At 36.5% G+C, this 21,702-nt stretch overlaps 2 protein-coding genes across 3 annotated transcripts in view; both read right to left on the bottom strand.

The window, feature by feature from the left end:
* Positions 1–15,270, bottom strand: part of INPP5E (Inositol-3-phosphate synthase) — a 28,982-nt gene extending 13,712 nt beyond the window's left edge. For both annotated transcript variants that reach the window (XM_085949650.1, XM_085949651.1), the window contains exons 1-6: positions 14,447–15,270; positions 8,190–8,315; positions 7,885–8,013; positions 6,739–6,896; positions 5,843–6,115; positions 4,414–4,667 (exon numbers count right to left, since the gene is read on the bottom strand). In XM_085949650.1, the coding sequence (XP_085805776.1) occupies positions 4,414–4,667; positions 5,843–6,115; positions 6,739–6,896; positions 7,885–8,013; positions 8,190–8,315; positions 14,447–15,162 (1,656 nt within the window). In that variant the 5' untranslated portion in view covers positions 15,163–15,270. The remainder of the gene's footprint in view (positions 1–4,413; positions 4,668–5,842; positions 6,116–6,738; positions 6,897–7,884; positions 8,014–8,189; positions 8,316–14,446) is intronic.
* A 3,542-nt stretch (positions 15,271–18,812) lies between these two features.
* Positions 18,813–21,394, bottom strand: LOC147070060 (uncharacterized). Its single transcript, XM_085949902.1, has 3 exons — positions 21,058–21,394; positions 20,078–20,172; positions 18,813–19,195 (listed from the first exon to the last, which is right to left on the bottom strand). The coding sequence occupies exons 1-3, from the start codon at positions 21,392–21,394 to the stop codon at positions 18,848–18,850; spliced, it is 780 nt and encodes a 259-aa protein (XP_085806028.1). The 3' UTR covers positions 18,813–18,847.
* Between the last annotated feature and the right edge of the window lie 308 nt (positions 21,395–21,702).

The following is a 21,702-nucleotide window of genomic DNA, read 5'->3' as shown; positions in this document are numbered from 1 at the left end:
TACTCTAGAGCACATTCTAAAATATCGGTAGGGTGGCGGGCACCGCTTATTTTTAATCGACAAACTCCTTCCATAACTTTTCATTTTACCATAATTTATTTTCTTATATTCATAATTTATTAATATATAATAAACAAAAATGTTTCAAAATAATAAAACTATTATTCAAATTGCATACACACAGAGACATGTATTTACAAAACGTAAACAAAGTAAACAAAAAACACAAATACAAAGAAAACATTTTATAAAAAAACTAGCTGACCCGGCAAACGTTGTTCTGCCATATAAATTATTTCTAGTGAATATTTTGGTTGTTAAATAAAAAATAACGAATGTATCGTAAGTGTGTGGGGATGGGATCTATGACAGAAAGAGGAATAGAGCGCTGTAGACGATGACCGCCGATAAAAACAAAAAAACATCAACCATTCATTTTCTTAATTCAAAATGAGTAATGATGTTCATAATGAATGAATTACCTGTGACAGGATCTCGTTGTTTAATGTTTATGCAATATCCGTCTTGTCCCTTCCAGAAAATTAGCGGATATTGGAGAGCGTCGTATGAACGGTGTGTGTCAGCGATGAACTCCAGATTATTGTTTCTTCTTCGAATCACGATTTCTCGCGTCGATGTGCGGTCGCCAACCATGATTCCAGCAATGTCGTCAACAACAGGCACATTGAATCGACGCACATGCTCTCCAGCTGGTGTTTTATCAGTATTGATGACAATAGCGTGATTATCACTTTGCAATCCGTGCATGTGTGCTTTGAAGAATTTCAATAATTCATTGTGCTCATTCAACAGGGCGTCCAGTTCGCCGACGATGCGCCTGGCATTAGGCAAATTGAGGCTATTGTAGCCGCAACGTGCATCCACATGATTGATGTCCTCACCGTCCATGAAGTAGATTTGTAAAAATGTATGTGGTTCGTTTGGCATTGGCAGCGATGAGCCTACTTTGTGGTATACTTGGCCTTTGATTTTGAACGAAGAATGGAATTGTTGACCATTTGCCGCAGTATTGTGAACTATTTCTGTTGCTCCGAACGAAGTCATTTGGAAGCATGAATTGAATGTGCGAATGGACTTCAGGAACAGGTTTGAATCTGGAACCGTGCCGATGAGCAAGCCGTTCAATGGTTCTGGTGGTATCTCAATTTATGGTAGTTGCACTTTTCCTAATGCGCAACACATCCCGGCTGACTCATGTTTGAATTTGAGCGCATGACAATGGGGACATTCTTTGTCCATAGCACCAATCAGCACTTTCGGATGAGCGGAATATTCAATATCTGGCTCATACTCGAATGCGAGACGAAGGAACGAAGCGGATGTTAATGTTCGATGTACTTGTTGGCGTTGTCGGTCATTTGCTCTGCGTATGTTAACTACGAACCGGCGCGCTTGGCTCCGTTCCAATTGTCGTTGTTGATTTCGTTCAGCTCGTGCCTCTTGTGATTAAGATGCACGCAATTGTGACATGCTTACACGCAAATTTTTGTTATCTTGTTGGATTTGTTCGTCTGTTCTTTCTTGCTTTATTCGTTCGACGGCCCAAATGGCCCCCCTTGCGTCTTGCTGGCATTGTGACTTTGATACACGCACATAAAAATAGATAAATTAAAATAAATCGTACAAAATTTTGCACGCACTACGTTGTGATATGCCGAATGAAATGTCAAAATGACGCGACGCTTCTCTTGAATTCTTCTCGGACGTAGCGCCATTTGTCATTCAACAACATAAATAATTTAGTTCTGTTTGAAATACGAACGACGGTTAAATTTGTTCATACAAAAATAATAAAATCGCGATTAAAAAATGGGAGGGTAGGGTTAGGAGAATGAAAATTTGGGGTTATAGGTATTTTTTTATGCCAAATAATAAAAAAAATACAAAAAAAAATTGTCAAAAAAATAAAAGAAAATTTTTCTGGATAGAGATACCCTAATCACCTAGCGGTATGAAATATACTTGTTGATCTATTCTCATACCTAACAAATAAACATAAAAAAAATCATAAAAATCGGTCGAGCCATTTCGGAGGAGTTTGACCACAAACATCGTGACACGAGATTTTTATATATATAGAGATAGAATATCAATATGTCAATGTGATCTTTGGCATTGCATATCATTGGCCAGTGCCTCATAATTAGGAGAGTATGACGATAATCCTGTTAGCAAATAATCATAAATATGCTCATCGGTGAGTCGAGATTTATATCTTGATTTTATTCAGTTCATGTTTGAAAACAATGATTCGCATAAATATGTCGAACCGAAAAATGATTCAATTTTATATGCCGGTTTTTCAAAAATGGGAACTTTTCTCTGTCCACTGTATTCCAAAAGTCCTCTGATATTAAGGATTTAGAAATTGCATGTATTCTTCTTGTGACGGTGTTATTTGATAACTGTAAGTCTTGTGTTGCTGAGACAATCTCACGTTTGTTAGAAAATCCACCAAACAAACAATTGGCACCAGTCAAAAATAGTTTTTTTAACAACTCACCATCAATGAAAGGTTTCTTCATTTTTGCGAGCATGTGAATTTTCCACATGTCTAGTGAAAACAGTCTGTTGTGCAGTTAGATTTGATTTTAGTTGACATATTTTTTTCTTTCTTACTTCAGATTTAAGTGGATAATTCACATCAAAAGTGGCATGAATTGTCTGAAAGTGTCGTTCAACATTATGTTTTTTCGGCACTGCAATACTACTACCACTCAACAAACATACGCAATTATTTTTCACATTAAAGAAACAATATGATTCCTCCCAGTCAGTGTTAAAATTATAGGTTAGTTGTCTTTTACTCGTTCCACTCATTTTAGAACTATATAGAAGGAATATCAAAACTCCTAATTCGTGTTTCGTAAGACGAAAATATCTCCTAGCTAACTGTCGCGACCCGAACGGAGCAGCAATCGCAATCACAATGACAACAACGCGGTTCTAGGAGGGGAATGCTATTTGCACATCACTCCTTGTACAAGCCGAAAACTCGAACTGAGCCGATGATTGCCGAAGCAATCGTGACGGTACGAGCACGTGCTTCGGCGTTCATCGGCTCAGTTCGTGGCGTTCGTTCACTTCGGGTTTTCTACGTGTGTCTTGCGTGAAAATTTTGTCTTTGTCGAATAGTGGCGAGCACATACGAATCGTTCCGCGGGCGCCATGGTGCCCGCGGGCACGGGGTTGGGAACCCCTGATCTATGGTGTGAATTTGAATGTAGATTGGCCCGACTGTTTAAATTAGTCAAGTTTAGAATCAAACAAAAAATTACAAGCGAGTAGCGACATCTGTTTTTGTTCTTTGAATGACGATTATTGACATCATAATCGAAAATTGTTTTCTATACTTATGATGACTCATCTCTTCAAGCAAGTCTACAAATTTTGTCGCGTTTCGGAAGCGCTCGAGAGACCCGCTTCCATCTCTTTTTGCAAATTTTATTGTCTATGCCTGCCGCTTTAAGCAAATAATAAATAAATAAGATGATTTAAAAAAATAATGTCTATTGGGTTCAATCAGGTATAATTATTAATTCGTGATAATTATTTAGATTAGTTCAGTCATAGACAAACATAATTTATATCGTTTTAATTCAGTCAGATTGTTGTTCAAAACATGGTGGTAAAGTTTTATTTTGTGAGACAATTCAGTGATTTATTGTGTTCTGAATGTGGATAGATTATCTTGTTTTGTACCCTAAGTCATTCGTCAGTGCTTTAAATACAAATTATTAGTAAAAATGTCTAGTTTTCCAATTGAAATTGGTCATTGTTGTAGTAAAGATCAAATTTTAAAAATATCGTTTTCGAATTGTCGAAATACTCAAAATCAAACTAGATTATCGAATCCTTCAATTATAGCTATTGAAAAAGAATTATTAACTAAATTAAAACGTGGGCAAACATTTTATGAAGATGTTTTAAAATTTTTTTTGCAGAAAAACAGACGAATTGACTTAGAGTACAAATGATCATATAGTAAGCCTTTATATTAATTACCTACTGAAATATCGAATTGTTCCGAATTTGAATCATTGAAGTTTTTTGAATGGCAAAATGACAACAACGGCTTTTTTCAAAGCCACCAATGATATATTTTTGGGCGTATGTTACGTGTATGAATGTTTATGAAAATACATAATTTAAACGCATCGCTCAATTTTATACCGTCGGTGAGCTATTGAAATTTCAACGATTCAGTGTGTCGTTGTCATTAGTGTGCACATATTATTATTCATCAGTACTAATATCGTAAGTATTATCTTCTTATTTCCTGTAAGTATACCTTACAAATGTGCTATTTTTCTCTGATCTCTACAGCCTACCTCTTCCCAAAAGTCACCCTTCACCACTGCTCTATCCTATATTAAACTTGTTCAACATTACCTTATAGGTGGGCGCAAACTGTATAGGGGCTTCTCGAAACCCGCGGAGAATGGTACCAGCCGCAAGAACTGCGCCTAATTGATCTGCTCGTAGGAGTGATGGAGACGCCATCGGCAATGTGACAGGCGCGCTTGCGTTTCCTAGACTCCTTCTAGCTGAGTCTGCCAGCCCTCTGAGTACAGACGCTCTGTCTTCGGCTAAGCGAAAGTTTAAATCTCCGCACCAAAATACCACGTCAAAGTTGTTTGTCACATCTGTAAAAATACACATAAATGTTGATTCAAAATTGTTAATTAATAGGGAGATCTACCTATCGCTGAGAAATCGTATGTAACCTTAAAAAGCAATTATACATGACAATTCAAGTATCAGTTTGATCATCTCAATACTTGTGAATAGTTTATGACATACGTTGTGTTGCTGGTATTAAGAATTATGGTTACATGTAAATTGTTTATATAACATTTCACCGTAGCACAGTTCGCCGTGAGCTTTCTTATCAGAAAGAGATGACCGTGTACTATACGGTCAACTCTATAGCACCGAGACGAAAAAAATACGCGTTGTTCTGGATTTCTAATTTAATTACATACCTATTTTCTACTGTCTTTCCCTTGTATTTCGGTAGTTTTTATTATGTATTTTTAAAGTGTTTTAGGTACAAGTCGGTTTACAGGAAGTCAGGCGGGAACTGCGCCAATTTTCATAGCCGATTTTGGCAAAATTCATGAATTCAAGAATGAAAACCTAACTTAACTTAATCTAACCTAACCAATAATCCAGTATATCAGCTATTTTCAAAATTTGTTTGCCGCTGGCGAGTAAAGTGTAAACTGACAACAACCGTATTTTATTTAGACATGAATTTTATCTCAGTACTAAACGACCCAAAGAGGTTGGACGGTCTTTAATATACTACCATATATTTCTGATACATTTTACGGTGAAGTGTGATACAGCAAACTGCATACGTACAAATTTCCGGACATGAGGAATTATAAGTAGACAAAAACATTTTTCTTTAACACTGCAACAGACCATGAAGCTCAATGACAGTAGTGCAGTAGTAGAAATGTAACAATCACAGTAACACCCAGAAAAATCACATAAACGTTTTGCGAAGCCAGTGCCTTGCGCATCAGACTAGGACGATTAGTTTATGGCAGCTTGTTGGCTACTTAACCGTTTTTTAATCTTAGGTGGCCTAAATCTGCCGTTTAGCCACAATCGATGATGCCGAATAGTGGCATAATTGAGAAACACAAATGGCAGCTGTTAAACTAATTAAATATATCATACACAGAATTATAACATTGAGTTGTATTGTGTTTTCTTCAAGGTGCTCTCAAAATACTGTGATTTCTTAGGTTTTAAAAAAGCTGACTCTTTTTTCTTTTAGGAGTGCATTAAAACAAAATTAAATATCTACCTTTGTTCTTATGCTTTAAGGGTAGATTCTTTGGGAGGTCTAATGCGCGTATAATTCTCTTGATATCATGGACTCTTTCCTTCACTTTCTCTTGGTGTGCCGTCAGATGGGCGGTGACAAATAAAAATGTCGTTCCAAAAAGCGCAAATGAAATAGCCACAGCACCCTTTGTTCGAAATGCCGTTCCCGGCCTCACAGATATGCTCGCCTCCTCAGGTAATGAACAGAACCAGATCAGATCTCTTCTTAGAAATATAGAAAGGTGTAGAGTTCCTGGAATGAATTGACAGAATGTCTTCAAATAAATATACTAGAAAATTGGTCTCATATTTTCAGCATCATTCTGTAAGGGTGATAATTAGTATTAAAAATCAAATCCTAAACGTGCAAGACAATTTTTTGCGATTATTTCAAATTTACGGAATATGGAGATGACTGGCTTCAAAACTAATAGCCTCATATATTATAGCCCAGGCTATTCTAACATATCACTTTAAGTATTCAGGCAGTTAATTATCAATTGTCAAAAGTGCTATCTTTTGACACCCCTCTCTTGGCTGTTAAGTTTTACAGCGAGATAGAGTACATCATTTACGTATTGAAAATTGAGATGCGAGATATAACTATTTTGAAAAATAATCGCCGCCTCAATTTACAGTTCCCCATGAGCTGTCAAATATCGAGTGGCGAGTAGTAACATATTTTTTTTAATACGTACTGCATGACATGACTATAATAAAATTGTAGGATATGTTCAATTTATTCTTCACTTTTTTATCAATGTGATTTATGCCAGATGTGGGATTTAAACCTGCACCAGATATGGGTGCTTCACTAATTTCGCCACCGTGGTGGAATAACCATATGGAGACATTATTATATTTCAGACAACATACCAAGAGTTGTAGAATGAAACAGTAAATGGGAAGGTCCTAATGCTTCCTGTATACAGATTTCCCATTCGGTCCTCTCCGATATCGACTCCTGTGTCCCTATCGCTAGTATATCGGGTACATGTTTCATTGCATTTGGAAACAGGAAATCGTTTAATTCACTAGAAAAAAAAGAATGCTTTTATAAAGGTTTAACGTAAAATGATTTTTTTACAAAATAAGTTCCTGGGTATAGAATTAATAAACATGTATCAAAATGATTCATAATTATTATTACACATAAGCACTCATCATACCGCATTGGCGAAGGATGGTGGTAGGCTGTAGAGATTCGACATAGATAGATCACACTACACTTTGTCAGTCATACTTACTTGTTTTCATTGAACTAAGACAACAAATTGCAGATGGAATTAGTTAGTACCCACGATGGCAGCACGGTTTAAGTGTTGGCCTATAGCGTCGTGGGTCCGAGATTCGAATCCTGGGTCTGGCAAGTTCACATATTGTTTTTCAATTTGTGTATGAGTCAGAGTATGGACCTAATAGGTTGAGCAAATGGCTGACATCCATTTCTTGTAAAAAAACTAAAAATCTGTTAATACAAACCTCCACCCTGTGGAGGCCCATATGATCTTATTAGATCGGACATGGTCAAAGAAAGAACAAAGATTTCTGACAAAGTTTGGTGTGCACTATTTAAGTCGGATCTCCACTCTTCGCCACTGCCATCCCGTGGTTTAGTAGGTGATGGTGAGCGACTCATGAAATCGACATGTGGCGGGAAGAAATACAGCGTTTATATTGTGTATGCGAAACATGCTACAAAACGCCTCTACAATAGCTTTACCATTATATCATGGCTGAGGACGTCTCAACGGCGATCTGCGGAACTACGGATCCTCCCGCACATTCAGGAATATTTATAAGCCGACGACCACCGCTTAAATCATACAGTATTATAAAAATGCAGCCAAGATATGATGGTTCTAGAATAGTGATGCTTTTGAGAACCGTGTGAATTAGGTGTGTACACATCTCATACAATAGGGAACTCATATATGGAGTACACGGCACTTAGCAAGCCGGCAATGTATATAGGCTCTAAAAGTATCCTGTTATTAATATTAATAATGTTTTGATAGTTACCTCGGTGGCATGTGTCCATTCATATTCCATGTGCCGACAAAAATTTCTACATCTCGATTGGGAAATACTGCTTCGAGTTCAGACACTCCAAGAAGAGAGTTTGATGCTAATCTTCCATGAAGAAAATTTCTGCAAATAACCCATAGATTTTTTATTAACTAAAGTCATATCAAGTCATCGTAACCAAATTCATTAAATAAAAAAAGGGATGTTAATTTATTATAAACTATCTTGCATATAGATATTAAAAAAATTAATATGAATAAAAACAATATTTTGATCTGATATGTTGTCAAGTACTTTACCTTTCTTTGGCTTTCTGTGTCGGTATCAGTCGTAAAACTTGTGCAGCAAATAGTGAATTTCTTGCTAAGCTGTCCATACTGCCGGAACCCTGATCATTGGATGCTTTAGTTTCTCTTGATTTGATCCTAAAATAAGACAATATTTTAAGTTTGGATTCGAGACATGGACCATCGAATGTTTACAATATATTCTTTTGTTAATTTATTAAGATACACCATCACTATGGAGGTCTATATGCTGTCTTGGAGTGGCAATTGGCAATGGTGATTTATTTATCATAAGTATTGTGAGACCGTTTATAAACAAATAAATGATGAAGACTGATTATCGGAGTGCATAATTGTTACCTACTAAAAATATGCCAACAACATTTTAAAAGAACTGATAACTATCAAACATAGAAAAGCTGCAGAATTCAGACACATTTACGGCAATGTTAACCAATGTGATGATGATGGTAAATATGGACTACAGAACGAGGATCTCTTAACTACTGTCGAACAAGAACTTCTTGTCCACGTAATAAAACTGTGAACTAACAAGCCCCTCCTGTGCAGTTAATCGCACTTCCGTTTTCAAATCAGGAACGCCCCCAAATTTATCATTTAATTTTATGGTTCCGTGGTGTATGGATCTATCAATTCACATAATTTGATGCTTTTTATAATAAAAATATATCTAAACGATCAGGAGTGATGTTTGAATTATTATTAGGAAACTTTTAGTTTATTGCGAAGAAGAAAAGGAGTCGCATCTAAAAAGAGAGTCGATACATTATTTAAACACGCATTGCCACCATAACAGGTACGAGGGTGGGTCAATAATTCCTTAGAAAAAAGCATTAAAACAGTTTTTATTTTTGTATTTTTTTTTTATTTCTCAACATAATCTCCTTGGAGCTCAATACACTTGGTTAGACGTTTCTCAATATTTTTTAAACCGTCAGAAAAATAAGTTTTCGGAAGGTCCTCAAAATAAGCATTTGTCCGATCGATGACTTCTTCATTTGAAAAAAAACGTTGTCCACTTAGCCATTTTTTTAAGTTTGGGAAAAGGAAAAAGTCACTGGGGGCTAAATCTGGCGAATACGGTGGGTGGTCGACCAATTCGAACTTCAATTTTTCAATTTTAGCCATTGATCGTAAACATGTGTGAACACGGGCATTGTCCTGATGAAAGAGGATTTTTTTCCTGTTTAAATGAGGCCGTTTTTCTTCAATTTTGTTTTTTAGCTGGTCCAATAAAGATGCATAATAATCCCCTGTTATTTTTTTTCCTTTTTCCAAATAGTCAACGAAAATAATTTCACGTGCATCCCAAAATACAGTAGCCATAACCTTACCAGCTGATTTTACGGTTTTCGCCTTCTTTGGACATGGTTTGCCTTCGCAATCCACTGCTTTGACTGTTCTTTCGTCTCGGGAGTATAGTGGTGTATCCATGTTTCATCTACAGTCACAAAGCGACGAAAAAATTCATCCGGATTGCGTTGCATGAGCGACAACAGGGCTTTAGAGGCCACCACCCTATTGCGTTTATTGTCGACTGTGAGCAAACGCGGTACCCATTTTGCAGAAATATTTTTCATGCCCAATTTGTCATGTAAAATAGAAATGACGCTACCTTTTGAGATCCCTGTAACCTCAATTATCTCACTCAACTTTAATCTTCGGTCACTTAACACCATATCGTGGATTTTATTGATCATTTCTGGCGTAGTCACCTCTACAGGACGTCCTGAGCGTGGTTCATCCTTTGTTGATGTACGACCACGTTTAAATTCATTTAACCAGTTATAAATAGTTGCAAGTGAAGGAGCAGATATGCCGTGAACTAAATCCAACTCATTTTTTATTTCCTTTGCTGTTAACCCTTTTATATTAAAATGTTTAATAACAGCTCTAAACTCAATTTTCTCCATTTTCCATTTTTCCATTTTCCACAAGCATAAATGTACGAGAAACACACAACAACCCGACCAATCTGATTGAAACTTCGCAGCATGCTGAATCGGTAGTGCCGCTGCATGAAAACAAGCCGCTTACAGTACTAGTCGCGCCACCTGTCGGCTTTTCTAAGGACTTATTGACCCACCCTCGTACATCACTGTGAAGTCTTCTAAATGCGACTACAGCCACTTCCTGTTATCGATGAGATCTTATTGTCGGACAGTATATTATAAGGATCAGCGAGCTGAGGCGGTTATTTCATCAGTAAGTACTTAAGTATATATTATGAAAATTAAAAAACATACATATTTTTCACAATACATATACAAGTATAAACAAACATATATACATCCCGCTATCATTACTGTGACATCTAATAGGACACTTTCATTCAATCTTGCGTCCAACTGTAATACGGTGTCCGGTATACGGACGCAGAATTGAATTCATGTAATTTTATGTTTTCTCGTCTCCCAAACGCTCATAGAGGCTAAAAATAAAAATAGCCCAGACGCAGTTTTGTTACCTCATAGGAACAAAATATGCATTTGTTTTGGTTATGTTGTGTGCGGAAGGATTTGATTGAATTGTTTTATCTCAAGAATGGTTTGTTTTTACTAAAACCATGCTAAAACCGTTGAATTGTTGTACGCTCCAACGACTTCCACGATCACACCGTAATGAATGCGCGATATGCCTTTAGACATCAATCCCGGCGCGTGTTCCTCAAAACATGCGCAAAACACTTGACAAAACTTTGTAGTAGTGCCTGTATATTTTGTTTACAATGTGTCGCGTGTCGTACGTCCTACGGTTGGCAACGCTGTATTCCAGCTTTTTATGTCAGCACGGGTGATGCAATAATAATAATTATTATTTATTCATTACTCATTCCTATGATGCCTTCGGGACAGACGCGATGTATGGTAAATTAGGTAGGTAAGTATTATTATTTTATCGCATTCCCGTTATTGTTTTGGATACTTACTGTTTTGGAATTTTGGTAACCTACCTACTTAGTATTAGGTTTTTGTATAGTATTATATAACATTTTTATTTTTATTGTTGGTAGGGAAAGATGCTTTATTGAGTTTAGCAAATTTTTGCAAAAGTTTATTACCAGCTATTTTATTGATCCTCGTATGTTTTTATCAACCATCTTAACTTTATTTTGTTACTTATAGGTAATTCTTGTTTTATGTTTTTGTTAACCTATTTTCCATTATATATAGGGTTACTTTTTTCTTATACAATGTCATAATTGTGTTTCTACCAAAAACCTAACTTTATTTAGGCATTGTTCTTGTTTTTTTAAATTATTAAATTGTTTTGAAGTACATATTGGGTGCCTATTATTTTTAATAAACTAATGTTTCTACTAACTACCAACCTAACTTCATTTAGGTATAGTTATTTTTTCAAGTAACTATAATACTATAACCGTTTGACGTCCCATGTTGATTTGTGTATACTATTGTTATTCTACACATCACACAGAAAAACATATAATTTATCCATTGGTTATTAAAATATGAATTTATTAAAAATAATTTTGCTGCTTATGACTATTTTTCTTTCACCCAGCATCGGATAGATCCTGGACAATGATGATGACATTATATAAAATAAATAAATATCTAGTTTTTTTATGTTTATTCAGATGTACCTATACAAGTTTAGTGTTATGCTATCAATTTCATATTAAATACGTCCCTTTCTCTTTGCTTATACAATTTTATGGATCCGCAAAGTATAGTTTCACTTATCACAGTAAAGGGAATCAGAGAATTATGAAACTTAATTACCACCTACCAGTAGCGAAGGGTGGAGGTAGACTGTTAAGACCTGCCATAAATAATGCACATTAAACTTTGTTAGTCACACGTATTTGTTTTTATTGAACTAAGACTACAATTTACAGATGGTGTTGGTTAGTTTTAAAAATTAATTAAACCCTGCCTAAACCAAACCAAAATAGTTTTGGTATATTTTGGACTATACGACAAAACTGTGTACACTTTTTCATTCATACTTATTTGTTTTCGTTGGATTAAGAATACATATTACACATATTGTTGGTTAATTTTTAAAATGAATGAAGCCCTTCCTAAACCAAACTATAATAGATAAAAAATATTATTATATCTATAAAATGTCCAAAGTTATGTATGATTTAATTGCATAATTTTAGATATTTTATAGATATACTTACCAGTATGTATTGACTATTATCTATTATGGCTTGATTTACGCAGAGTTTAATTGAAAATTTAATTAAAATTTAAAAACGAACCAACCGAACTCTAGTCTTATTTCAATGAAAACAAATACGTATGACTGACAAAGTTTAGTGTACACAATTTATGTCGAATCTTAACAGCCTACCTCCACTCTTCGCCACTGCCACATACTATATAGAAAATATCAAGAACTATGAGACCTAAAAATAAGTATTCCAACAAAGACGAAAGAAAATTGAGGCGGAAGAATGAACTGAAGAAGGTTGGAAAGTACCTACCCAACAATACATATCTCATATTATCACTAACCATAATAAACGAGTACCATTCCAATTTTTCTATTCTAAATAATAGTCTCAGAAAAACTCAAATTAACGCGCCATGATCATAGCGCTCTTTTAAAGCTTTAATATTCAATAACAACCTGTCTACATACCTATTAAATCTATTAAACAAAAACGTAAAGAAATAGTGGCCAAATCGCAAGACGTCCGATAGTTGGGATAATCTAACGAAGTATACAAGTCGGACGCACGAGACGCTACCCACTATCACGAAATATATGCAGGACGCCTTAATGTATTAATGTAAAAGGAGTTCCGATAAGCGGGTTATTAAAAGGTGGTTTTTTGTTTTTGTATATTTTTAAATAAACGTTTTTCAAAAATTTTAATACCTCACGGTCGTCAGATGCATGACAAAAAGAATATACTTTATCTAAATTTACGAAAAATCAAGTCTTTCTGATGGATGCTATACTGTGGGGTCTGTAAAAGGACGCAACAATGATAGCTGGATTTATATATATATATACACCCACGGTGACCGCGCGGCTTAAGCATTCGACTATTACGCTGTAGGTCTCAGGTTCGAATCCTGGGTCTGGCAAGTACACATATTGTTTTTCAATTTGTGTGTGTCAGGTTATGGAGCTAATAGGTTGAGCAAGTGGCTGACATCCATTTCTCGTTAAAAACAAAATCTGTTAATACAAACCTCTATTCTGTGGAGGCCCATATGATCCCATTAGGATCGGACATGGTCGGAAAATAAGTATAAAAACTCCTGAAAACTTGATGATTACCAAAGTTGTTGAAAACCTCCTATTGAGATAGAACCTAAATGTATGAAATTGAAGCAAAAATAGAGATGACTGGTCCACATATGAAATTAGCTACAAGTGACTTTGCATTGCAAGCTCATTTGGAGAGGACTTCACGCTTCTATGATATCTATTTGCCAATTTGCAACGCGTTTAAAAAGACAATCTGTCACGATGAGTAGATAAGTGGCTAAAAATACATTTTGACATTATTATTTAGTTGAAAAATCCTGTAAAATTTGTGTAAAACTGTTTATAACAGCACTCGAGTAAGTTATCACAATGAACATATCAAATGGCAGCCATTAGCTGTGTCAGAAAATCGGAATGCCAACTGAACGATGTTAATATTTCATAAGGCAGAACATACTAACTGGAGAATACTAGTTTTGAGTAATTTGACTTTGAAGTTGTTGAAATGTTTGAAATGGTCTATCATGTGAGTTTATTAAGTAATCGTAAAAAGGATGACTTTAAAATAAAGACTGTTTATTTATTAAGAAGGTTTCCAGACAGTAAAATTTGAAATAAGGAAGATTTTGGTATAACTAACTCAATATGTCATTTTTTCGAATTAGTGTCTTCTGCCAGAACAGTGACGATTTGTGATGTTTACCAATTTGTATTTCTTAATATTTTAAAATGTCATAACAGAAATAACGTATAAGGCTCCTTCTATGTAGAGCCCAAATTCTTTGACTATTACCTAGGTACTGTATTTGTAACAGTGTGATTTTACTTGCGCAATGATTGCATGTGATCATCGCACTGAACGCCTTGAACATATACCTACATGCTATGCAATTATCGTATAAGTGAAAAAACCACTTAATACTCAATGGTGGTTTATCGTATAGGCATAGTTTTGGCAGGGGGCTCCAGACCTGTCAGTGCCTCAAACCTCTACATACCAAAAACCACCACTGACAAGAATTAACTTTAGTTGCACAATACTAAATACTTACTCCTCGCTGTTTCTTGAAGATATATTTCTGTCACTTTCATTTGGTGATTGAGGAGCATCGATGAATTCATAATCTGACATCGCAGGGTCATCAGATGAGTTTTGCATTTCACACAAACTTGATGAAATTCTTCCTTTTTTAATTCCGTTTACCGCGCCATCGCCAGCTCCGAAAACCCTGCTACATGGCGAAGACTCTTTGGTGTTGTATGGGCTGGAGTCGCAGTTGGGATCGCTCTGTGCTTTCAGTATATTCGACGGTCTCCTCAAAATATCGATGGGTTTGTTCATTGGCGAAGAACGGCGATGTTCTACCGATTTGTTGAGGTATTTTTCACTGCACGAAGAACCAGGGCTTAAAACAATGCTGTGATTTTCGATCATACTCTTTGGTCGCGACGTTTTGTTGTTTACGCACTGTGAAGAAGCGAGAAAAGCGGAGTTACTGCTTGACATTTTTAATGAACCTGTCATATTTGAAACACAATTCGCTTCAGAATCTGACATGCAAGTTCTCTCTCCGTTTTCGAGGAGTCGTTTTGGGGTGAACAGGTTTTTGGGGGTTTTCGGAATATCATTATCACTGGCGGCCTTTTCGGGTGAGTCAGGCACCACTGAACAGCCTACTTTGGTTGACTTTTTGATTAGTAATCTTTTCCGCAATGACAGCTTTTCTTTTGTGGCGCTTGTGGACGGCGTATTTTCGTTTGAATCCATTTTTAATTTCGTTCAACGATCCCGCGGTAACATCGTCCCCTATTCAATAAACTATTCACATCTTTTATAAATTTATTGTGACAACAGAAGTCACTGAGATACTCGGACAGAGGGTTGCAGACTTTCCATTTGAATTTTCCTTACTACCCATTATATAAAAAAAAAAATCCCGGTTATTTGTGACAGTGCTATGTTAATGAAAACTTTTCCCTAAATTTTTTATTTTCCCCAATTTTTGCTGATTATTAATGTAAAGGTCAAGGCATGCCATTAGTTATTATCCGAGGGTGTATTTAAAAATAATGAAGTGAGATTACACTCAATTTAAATTTAATATTACTCAAATAATAAATAAACGTGTTTATGTACATTTACGGGAAAGATTTTTATGCAGGTACAGACATTAACGGCCTTTACACACACATTCTTTACCGCATGCTCAGGAGCGTACGCGCTGAAACCCGATATTGAGCGCGTAATATCACACGTGTCAAATGTCTGCTGCTACAATTTACATGTCAACTATATCTTGCGCGATAGCGCAACGTTTTGCGCATGTTTTGAGGAACACGCGCCGGGATTGATGTCTAAAGGCATATCGCGCATTCATTACGGTGTGATCGTGGAAGTCGTTGGAGCGTACAACAATTCAACGGTTTTAGCATGGTTTTAGTAAAAACAAACCGTTCTTGAGATAAAACAATTCAATCAAATCCTTCCGCACACAACATAACCAAAATATAACGCGTGAACAAGTTAAGCTTTATTTTTATACAACAAGGAATTATTAGTACATTATAAATAGATATACAAAGAAGAAATAATATATTATACTAGCTGAGCTTGTGCAGGCGCTAGTATAAGTTTAAGTCAAAACAAAAAACGAAAAGTCTGGGTTAAAGACTATAGACGGTGTTTTGATCACCTAAGTACTCTTAATTCGTGAATTACGTCAAAACTATCCTGATGATTTAAAAAAATATTTAAAAATGGACAGTGGTTCATCATTTTGATTACAGATTCATCCTCAATATCCCCGATCTCCTAATCCATATTTTACATGTTTGCCGTTGGAAGCTCTTGGTCCTTCGTAAAGAGCAGCAGATCGTAATACCACAATGCTGGCTTATATACCTACTCCATCTCTTCCGCCACCGCTACGTCGATTTTCCTCTACTTTTTTCTTTTTTTTAAACTTTTTCCGAAAAGAACCCCTAAGGCTTACTACAAAGTCTCTATTAGTCTCGGGAAATCATCTCTCTTTGAATAAATTAATTATTTTTGCATACGCCACATCGCGTAAATTTCTATTTTCATATGCCGCCGATTTGATTCTCCACAAACATGAGAATATTTTATACATGTCCATAAGAACCTGTTCACATGGCGCGTTTTTACGCGCGAGTGACAAATCGCGCATTCTCCAGGTACATGTGACTCAATGCAGCTGTCCACAAGCGCTCGCGCGTGACAACTCTCGCGCGGAGTGCGCCGGGCATACGCCAGACTCTCAAGTGAAAATTCCGATACAACTCCGCCACCTTTCTCCACTACCTTCATCGATACAACTCCGCCATCTATAACTACCGCTTCCTCGGTTTCCATGTTGAATACTGACCGCAAAGCATTTTTGCTACTCGCGCGTAATACGCGCAGTGACGTCCCTAGACAAAATGCCGACCCTCGGCAGTGCCAAAATGTCGCCCCATTTTTTTTATACAGTATTTTGTATCATCCGTGCACGTGTCGTTTCTGATCACTATGTACGTCGAAAGGCAACTGAAGTAAACTAGACATCGCAGACTCAACAAAAAATGCAGCCCTGTTAAACCTTTTATGTTAATTAATACATTTTGTTTCCAACCGGTGAGCTGATTTTTTAATGGAAAGATATTTTCGTTATTACTAAGTTAAGGTACCTATTTATATATGTACCAAATGATTCTCCTCGATTTGCCGCCCTTCGAGTAACTGCCGCCCCCAAGCGACGCTCAATCTGCCTACCCCATTGGGACATCACTGAATACGCGTCATCTGAGCGCAACGCAGGCGCAACCCCACTCTTTCCGCTGGTCACTACGCGACTTTAGACACACGTTCATTCCCGTGCGACATCGCGCACACGAGGCTTTCACGCAGACAAGATTGTGTGTGTGCAGGCCGCTATTCAGTGAGCATTACACCGTTTTGGCGATTTGGTGTACTCTTTTGACTGGACGTTCCAAATGGATGTGGTTGTTTTTGTTCGGGATATTTTGACGGGGTACTTAATGAAAATAGAAAAATGCGAATTTTTCGCGTAATTTAAAATGTAAAAACAATAAAAAATGCATCAAAAATCATCTCCTATATATTATTATCCTAAGAGATTTTGGAAAATGCACCAACAGCTCATTTAAGCGACATTTTATTGTTATTTTTACATCTTCACTTCGAAATGTGCGCTACCGATTCATCTACCGATTGAATTAAACACATTTCAGAAATTTTCCATTATTTTACATGTACGTGACGTTTCTATCCGATATTTTCTTACACACCGTATACGATCGCCATATTTACTGTTCAAGCCTAATGCCAGCGCTCCATTGGCGAGCCAAAAGTCCGACGACAATAAGTCTTCAGATTTTTCTACGTTCTGCTACTGGCCAACAGACGTTCAACGAAACGAGTATATAATTAATTTGACGAGTAAAACAGTCGACTTTGACAGCATAGATAATATACGTATATCTGACAGTTAAATCGTGATGGCGTTAAATGATACCGACGTTTTATGTTTTTTGGGTTATTGGGTGGCAGATAATGTAATAACGAAGCAAAGGGTACACAAATACTGGGTGAAACATTGGATAAGGAAACGAACGACATTATCCCACACAAATTTAATACGAGAATTGCGTTTGCAACCGAGCGATTTCCGCAATTATTTGCGAATGTCGGAGGATGTATACACAGAACTGTATAATTTGGTCTCCCCATTTATTAAAAAAAAAAATACTATGATGAGGGAAGCTATTTCTCCTCATGATAGATTATGTGCAACCCTGCGATTTTTGGCTGCCGGCGGAACATTCACTGACTTGCATTATAGAACTGCGATTGGAAGACAAACTCTGGGCAAGATAATTCCCGAAACTTGCCAAGTCATCATTGACGTTTTGAAAGGAGAATATTTCAAGGTGTGTATTATATTATACGTCATCTAATAAAGTTGGGCAAATTTACAAATATATCATTAACAAGTAGACATTGGTTGGTCTTATAAAGTGAACGTTTAGTGGATTGTTTTACCTATATAAATCATAGACGGCAACATCATAAGAATGGCAGACAAGATGCATTTGAGATAGGTATATATATAGTCACAAATAAGGCCATCGTTGACATGCTAAATATTCAATAGACCATTAGAATGCTGTACCTAGCCAGGACTCTCCATATAGGCTGTAAGCAAGCTGCTTAATTATTCCTGTTGAATGTATTGTAATACTAGTCATATTCTTCGAAAAGCAAGCATGGAATTTGATTTCTAAATGAGGCCACATAATAATATAGGTTTGCTAACATAGCTCAAATACTTACCATTTGTTGTATCGCTTAAGCTAAGGTTTATAGGCATAAAAACAAACAAAAAAACAAATATTTTTACAAGATATTTATTCATACAAAAAACATTAATTTATTATACCGGCTTTTGTACATTTTTGCTTAATATACGATAAACTGGTTGAGTATGAACAGTAGTTGCTGGCATTATTTTGTCACTTTGTCCCATAAAGGCAACTTCATGCATCAGCTTCTCGGCCAGCAATCTTTGTCCCTGTGACATCGATCGTAGTTTCATGGCCATCATTTTGCCAAAAACATCAAATTCATCTTCAGTCTTGCTTAGTTTGTCGGTGATTAATTCTAACACTTTGTTGGCGCTATCATTCGATTTTTTTCGTTTGAACGATGGGGGTTTTGGTGCTCTATTGAGATTCGACCTTGGAGTAGTCGACAACGTGGATGTTGAAGGCGAATATTCTATCTGTAAATAAAATGTTGATTATTTTTTGTTGCAGTTCCCTGATACGCACGAAGAAATGGAGACGATTGCAGAAGAATTTAATAGTAAATGGCAATTTCCAAATTGCCTGGGCGCAGTTGATGGGAAACACATTGCAATCGTGCCACCTGCAGGCGCCGGCTCCCACTTTTATAATTACAAACATTTCCACAGCATTGTTTTGATGGCGATTGCAAATGCTAATTATGAATTTATTTATGTTGATGTTGGAACAAATGGACGTATTTCTGATGGAGGCGTACTGAGAAAATCTGATTTTTTCAAACGTTTAGACGAAGGCAGATTAAAAATACCTGCACCAAAAAAACCTACTGCTAATTCTGATGCACTGCCATTTGTTTATATTGGCGATGAAGCCTTTGCATTACGTAACGATTTCATAAAGCCGTATTCACAAAGGCAATTAAATCACAGTAAAAGTATATAATTATCGGACATGCAGAGCCAGGCGAATTATAGAAAATGTTTTTGGCATTTTAGCTGCTAGATTCCGCATTTTTCAAGCTCCAATAAACATGAAAATTGAAAATATCAATACAGTTGTATTAACTTGCTGTGTGCTGCACAACTTTCTTCGTCGCAAATCAACACATACTTATACTCCTTTTCATGACCTTGATAGGGAAAATCCTGAGACAGGTTTAATAGAGCTCGGACTGAGGTCACAGGACACCTTAGCGCCTTTGGAAGCAACGACTAATCGGAACTCGACTGCCAATGCTAAGAAAGCGCGAGGAGGTTTCGAAAAATATTTTAATACTACCGGGGCTGTCACATGGCAAGAAAGTATGATAAGCAATAGATAAATTAAACCAATGTAACAATTTAGTTAAAATGTTTTACCTCAATACAATCTTCGTTGTTTAACGAGTTGGAGTAACTCTCATCAGGAGACATGTTTTCCAAATCGTCCACCATGCTGGATATTGAGCTCGATTCTGTAAAACAAAATGTAAATTGTTAAAATACAACATAATACTCAAACTTGTTTTTTATTATCTCTCCCCTAAGTACCCATTCCTTCATACGGTTAATATTGATATTGGTATAATTGGTGTAATCCAGTATATCGGGTATTTTCAAAATGTGTTTTCCGCTGTATTCCTCATAACCAAACTGTACCATTAATTTTGATTGATGATTGACGATTTATTGATTGTCTCTGAAGGAACCTAACTCGAGCGATTTTTGATTTTATGATCATTTCTTTTCTTCTTCTTTCGACCATGTCCGATCATAATATGGACCTCCACGGAGTGGAGGTTTGTATTGACAGATTTTGTTTTTACGAGAAATGGATGTCAGCCACTTGCTCAACATATTAGGTCCATACTCTGACTCATACACAAATTGAAATTCAATTTGTACTTGTCAGACCCAGGATTTGAACCTGGGACCCGACCACGACTCAATAAGCCGCGCTTCCACCGCCATGATCGTACCTATATATTATTATTTCTTACCTACCTCAGCAAAGAATAAATAATTTTATTGTGACTTGAAATGATTCATAGCTGTATGTTTTAATTGCTTAATAGTAGCTAATCTAATGCGATATCACTTTCAGAGATACGACAATGTCATAGTCTGCACGTGTATAATAAATAGCTTTAAAGCATTCCCTCGTACCTATATATTATTATTATTTATTACCTACCTCGGCAAAGAATAAGAAATTTTATTGTGACTAGAAATGATTCATAGCTGTATGTTTTAATTGCTTAATAGTAGCTAATCTAATGCGATGTCACTTTCAGAGCTAGGTACGACAATTTCATAATCTGCACGTGTATAATAAATAGCTTTAAAGCATTCCTACGTACCTTCCATTTGGTCGTTCAAGAACTCCAAATTTTTATAGTACCACAGTTTGGGTAGATAAACTGCGTCTGTGCCGGCTCCGCTTCGATATGATGTCCTTACTTTATTTCTCTCCTTTCTGTAACCCGACCTCAATGTCTGTATTTTCTTTTTAACATCGTCGACCCTTGCCTGCGGCTCCACCTTGATTAAAATCTCCAAAAGTTCCGCATACGCCAAGGACTTGGCATCACGATTCTTGTATAGTGGGCTGGTCGTCTTCCACAACGATGGGTTGTCTTTAAAACAACTAATAAAATCTTCCAAGAAACTTTTCGAATGCACTCGTAGATCTACCATTGTTGTTATCGATGTGAGATGTCCGAACACTTTGAATGACAGTAAAATAATGATGGCGCTGTCGTCCGTCGGCATAGATATAAATAATGTGACGGTAAAGCGTGGTGAACGTACGAATTTCAGCGGCTCGGCGAGTAAAATATCAAACATGTTTGAAATCCAACGAGCCTGGTCTGCGGATTAAAAAGTCCGCAGACCTGGGGTGCTCCACGCGAAAAAAAAGTCCGAAGACTGTAAATCGTCTGACTTGCGTGCCAATGGAGCGCCGGCATAACAGATTGACGTCTTCGTCGCTTATGACCTTCTAA

This window comes from Rhyacophila brunnea, unplaced genomic scaffold (assembly GCF_057557595.1).
Source record: "Rhyacophila brunnea isolate RB1 unplaced genomic scaffold, BYU_Rbru_1.0 scaffold_22, whole genome shotgun sequence".
NCBI lineage: Eukaryota > Metazoa > Arthropoda > Insecta > Trichoptera > Rhyacophilidae > Rhyacophila > Rhyacophila brunnea.
Note: the sequence above shows the minus strand (reverse complement) of the source record. Positions and strands in the feature narration are given on the sequence as shown.

Excerpts from the sequence above, each read along its gene's own strand:
- LOC147070060 (XM_085949902.1), bottom strand. The coding sequence starts at position 21,394 with ATGGTAGATCTACGAGTGCATTCGAAAAGTTTCTTGGAAGATTTTATT. Across the intron at positions 20,173-21,057 it reads CTTGAACGACCAAATGGAAG|AATCGAGCTCAATATCCAGC; the intron begins GTACGTAGGAAT and ends TTTGTTTTACAG. Across the intron at positions 19,196-20,077 it reads ACAACGAAGATTGTATTGAG|ATAGAATATTCGCCTTCAAC; the intron begins GTAAAACATTTT and ends TTTTATTTACAG.